The following is a 4,815-nucleotide window of genomic DNA, read 5'->3' on the forward strand; positions in this document are numbered from 1 at the left end:
TATTGCAACCTTACAATAACGTCTTGAATCGATTTCGGCATACTACACCAAGTTGAAGGGCTTGTGCGATGAACTCTCCTCATATCGCACTTTGCCTGCCTGCACTTGTGGCTCGGCCACCACCATTCAGGGGTATTATGACTCCGATATATTGATGATTGTATATTCATTGTATAGCTTGATTCTAGGACTATGTTGGGTATTTGAATTTTGTATCTCTTGTATATATGGACACTTCCATATCAATAGAAGGCAACCTATTCCATTCAAATCCTTGTCTTTAGTATTTCCATATTATACAACTTTAATAAAAACACAACACTTAAAACCCTCTACGTATGAATATTTATATAAAAGCAAAATGTACTAAAAGAGTTTCCATCTTCTGAAGAAGAAGAAGAAAAGGCTACAAGAGGATGAAACTAGACATCAAGCACAAAATATTCATGCACACATAAATAATACAGTTCTAATATCTGTTGCGGGTGTACAACCCACCGAAGCTGACTGAGACTGAATCACTATAAATTGGCATTCCTAGTCTATCCAACCGGCCTGAACCTGGGTACGCTTTGCTCTTGAAGTTTGCATGGAGTGGTGATGCCTTTTGAGCACTTGATCTTGTATCCCCGAACCCATTAACAGATTTGTCAAACTCAGGTCTCTGTTTTGGAGCACTCTGAGACCTAACCTTGGCCCTTGATGATTCCGTGTTGGCCATGTAATTTGGGTAGTCAGAGTACCCACTGAAGAAGCTTCGGGAGTCCGAGTACCCACTCAAGTAGCTTCGTGAGCATTCACTCTTTGTTGGGGTGAAGGTCCCTCCCTTGGCACTACCAGGCCTCAATGCTGCAGAGAAATACTGTGGGCTGTTATTGGCTGTGCAAAATGCTGCATCATCTACCTCATGATTGAATTTAAGAGGGCTCAATGACTGGACTTCACCAGAAGATGAGCTTCGAGCAGACAATTGAGCAGTTGTTGAGTCCCTTGAAGGGGAGGCCAATGTAGAAAAGCCATTACTGTTCTGATCTGAAGTAGTAGCATACTTGGAAGAATGACATACATTGTTCTTTCGTTTTGAGTTCAAGTAGGGCTTCCCAGTATCAATTTCCAGGATTTTGTCACTTTTCTCATCATCGGTAGGCATGGTTTTGACTGAAGTTTCCCGAAAACGGTCCCTTAAGCATTCATCCATCCAATGGTCAAAACGATTCTTAGCACACTGCATCCTGTCCACATTAGTGCCATCCCTGATATTTGACCTTGAACTGTTTCTCTGCTCATAGATGGTTGTGTGATGTGAGGGATGTGCTAAGCATATAAGCATTTTGTTATCATAATGGAATGGATATAATTTGGTTGAGATTTCAACACAGTGTAGGATTAGAGTTTCCACATTTAAGTTTCAAATTTTATAATTTTTTTTTTGGGTTGGGGGGTGGTACTTTACACAAGTACTTACCTTAAGGGATGAGGACCGATCATTTCTGGCACTGCTAGCACGAATTGAGTGTTCATGTTTCTCAGGGGTTGCCGGGCCCTGCAAGAAAATGAGATAAGGGAAATTTTTGCCCAGAGAGAACTATATAAAATTAGTGGTGGCAATTCCCATTCCAACAGCCTGACCCACTTGATATTTATAGGCTTTAGGATTAAGCAAATTTCCATTCCAAACTTGGATCAACTAACACTGAGCTGATGCAACCCAAGTTCATTTTTTCCAAGCCTTATTTGTTTCATTAAAAATTTTCCGTGCAAATTATACTTTACATGAAATGTTTCTTATTTTTAATGCCTTATTCCATATTACGTTCAAACAAACAGTGGAAAATCCTATTTTCCAAGAAAATTTTCTTTTTCTGCCTTTTTCCACACAAACGAATGGAGCCTAATGCAAGAATGCAGAAAAGGAAAGTTTTTCTCTGAAAAATGGAATTGAAATATAATTCATGTAAAGTATCATTTTTCAGGGAAAATTTTACAACAAAACAAACAGGACATAAATAAAAGAATCCTAAATACGGAACCCACCTGGTTTCCAAGGTCTGAGGCAGGATAATTCTGAACTAAATTAATGTGGGGCAGGATCAGGGAACCAAATCTCAGCCAAACCATTTAATAGTGCCAAAATTTTCTAAGATAAATAGCACAAACAGAAAGCTTGTAAAGTCTTCCGAAAAGCAGTGATTGCATCATTGAATCATTTTTGCTTTATAAACTATAAAATTGTGCGTAAATGTTAATCACTTGAACATGATTGTCTTAATCCACTCCAACTTACATTCATGCCGAGGATTATTTATCTATGGATTGAATGTTTTAGGTTTTTTCCTCCAAATATTTTATGGATCCGACATAATCCCATTTACAAATGCTATAGATAGAAGATGGTTGACCATTAAGACAGTTATTGTGCCCCAAAAGAATCAGAATTATCAAATTAATGAAAGATAGCAATAAGGAATCACTAAAAGACGTCCAACTTAGTCTTACATGATTATGTGATGACAGAAGCTTGCTGTAAGGATACTGGGATTCTGAAATATGGATGCGACCTACCCGAGCTCTCGCCTGAGCTCTCACCAATGCCTGTAAACACCGCAGATTCTCCACCAACCCTTTTCTCACAATGTGGCCCCTCACCAATGCTTGAAGTCTAACCAAACCCTTCAGTGCCCTCAAAGCTCTCCTTGCCTTTCAAACAAGACCCCGAAATTCAAATCAATTTCTTCTTCTTTTTTTTTTTCAGTCAACCAAAATTCAAAGTCATAGAGAAACCAATTAAAGAAAAAAAAAGGGCGGGGGGGGGGGGGGGGGTTGGGGTGGGGAACCAAAACACAGAATCATCACACCTATCTGTGGTACCAAAATACATGTAACTTTAAAAAGAAGCCTTGCAGTCTACGACTTTATGGTACAGTTACATCAAGTCACCTAACAAACATGAATGAAAATTTTCAAAAGAGTGAAGGCGCGCTTGAAGGGAAATCATTCCCGCTCGCTAACATAACATTCAGAGCAAGCCTGATATTTTAGAAAGAAAATGACAAGTCACTCACTGTTCTCAGCCTCTCAGTCTCAGACAAGAAAAGATGAAGCTAAAACAGAAGCAGCAATGGTGATGTGCACCAACTTCCTTACCTGGTGGACCGGGTCAACTAGGAAGTACAACACGGGCAAGACAAGAGATAACTCGATTCCAGAGGCATGGTCGGGGAATCCATCTGGGCCTTTTGCATTCATTACAAGGGCCCAGTTAGTACTAAGAAACCCCATATCTTCCCCTCCCCAAAGGATTTGATTTCTGATCAGATTTCTAGGGCTTCCGTATGGATCAAATAAATGCCGTTTCAGATTTTTCAGGTTCCGGCAGATGGATATGAATTTTGCTATGCTCTGATCAGCGAACTACTTATCCGATATCCCACTGAAACCGCTTTATTTAGTTAAACTTACGAAACAGCCAAATAGGAAAGGATTACCATACTCTGAGAGTATCGCCCAAACTCTTATGTCCCCTGTAACCTTTTGTGAAACGTTATCATCGCCACTATTAAATAACACAATTACCAAACTCACGCGGAATAATAAAAGCTAAAATATGAAATAAAGAAAATTTTAAGACTCTAAAAAATTGGGGTCACGAGAAAGTAGAAACCCCATTCAAGCAGATAGAGGGTGGGTTATTATTACTTCCCAAAAAAGAAAGAAAAGATGAATGGCTATGGATTTCGGAAAACTCAACTTCACCATCATCACCAGATCCTGCTGCGAAAGAACAAACCCAGAAGACTCCATGGATCCTATTTTAATTCTTCTTCCAGATCCTTTTTTTTTTTTTTTGGCCAAGTAACTCTTTTTTTCGGAAACATAGAAAGCAGACCACCCTTTTGTTTTTCCAAATATTATAAAAATGGAAAGTCGGTATTCCAGAAACCAAATTAGAAACACAAAAACGACATCTCTTGCAGAGATAAAGTAGAGGAAGAAGAGAGTACTCATGACTAACCAAATAGCCTCGGAACGCAGATTGTATCTTAACAGCGGCCCATTCTTCACGTTTCCCGATATTCCCGTTCGTTGAGGCGCAGCGGCCACTATTGCTGGTCAACCTGACCACCGCGGCAGCCGCTTGAGCCGCCGCAACCGCAGCCTCCGCCACAGCAGCGGTGGCCGCAGCAACAGCAATCGCATGCTTGTTCTGCTCCTCAACTGATCCTGCGTTGTAGGAACATGGATACGACGACGATTCATCTCTGTACGAACCCCTCCTATCAATATCATCCCCATTCACCTGCGCATGAGAAAACGGAGTCGTCGTAGTCCTGTCCTTGAAAGATCTGACGAAGCTCCACTTCTTCTTCTTCTTCTTCTCCTTCACAGGCTTCGCATCTGTCGATGGTGATGGTGATGGCGATGGTGATGCTTCCTTCTTCCCGCTCAAGAACCCCTTCAACCACCTACCTGTTTTCCCCATTTCTTAGAATTGGAAAACCACTAACGGTTTTGAAAAACGGTTTCGAATTCGCATTAACGGAACCATTACAGCGACCGAGAAAGGGAGAGGAGTGAGTAAGCTGTGGGACTGATAGAGATGAAATGCCCAGAGAGAGAGAGAGGAATGCGATTTTAAAACTCCATTAATGCACAAATACGGAAAATAAAGAGAAGTTGAGAGAGTTGCAGTAGCTGAAAAAGGACAATTTTAAATAGTAATAAATCCATCTGCCATTAATTTTTTTATTTATTATTAAATTAAAAAAAATTGCGGGAATGAGACGAGAGAGGGAAGGAGAGACGAGAGACACAGAG

At 40.4% G+C, this 4,815-nt stretch overlaps 1 protein-coding gene across 1 annotated transcript; it reads right to left on the reverse strand.

Annotated features, from left to right (window-relative positions):
• Positions 1 to 388: 388 nt before the first annotated feature.
• Positions 389 to 4,548, reverse strand: LOC122649181 (protein IQ-DOMAIN 22-like). The gene is made up of 4 exons (XM_043842555.1): positions 4,013 to 4,548; positions 2,497 to 2,697; positions 1,466 to 1,543; positions 389 to 1,279 (listed from the first exon to the last, which is right to left on the reverse strand). The coding sequence occupies exons 1-4, from the start codon at positions 4,478 to 4,480 to the stop codon at positions 470 to 472; spliced, it is 1,557 nt and encodes a 518-aa protein (XP_043698490.1). The 5' UTR covers positions 4,481 to 4,548; the 3' UTR covers positions 389 to 469.
• Between the last annotated feature and the right edge of the window lie 267 nt (positions 4,549 to 4,815).

Source organism: Telopea speciosissima, chromosome 1 (assembly GCF_018873765.1).
Source record: "Telopea speciosissima isolate NSW1024214 ecotype Mountain lineage chromosome 1, Tspe_v1, whole genome shotgun sequence".
Classification (NCBI taxonomy): Eukaryota; Viridiplantae; Streptophyta; class Magnoliopsida; order Proteales; family Proteaceae; genus Telopea; species Telopea speciosissima.

Bases quoted from the DNA above. Each gene is read 5' to 3' on its own strand.
- LOC122649181 (XM_043842555.1), bottom strand. From the start codon at position 4,480: ATGGGGAAAACAGGTAGGTGGTTGAAGGGGTTCTTGAGCGGGAAGAAG. The intron at 2,698-4,012 runs GTTAGTCATGAG...CTTGTTTGAAAG, and splicing joins CTGCGTTCCGAGGCTATTTG to GCAAGGAGAGCTTTGAGGGC. The intron at 1,280-1,465 runs GTAAGTACTTGT...ATCTATGAGCAG, and splicing joins ATCGGTCCTCATCCCTTAAG to AGAAACAGTTCAAGGTCAAA.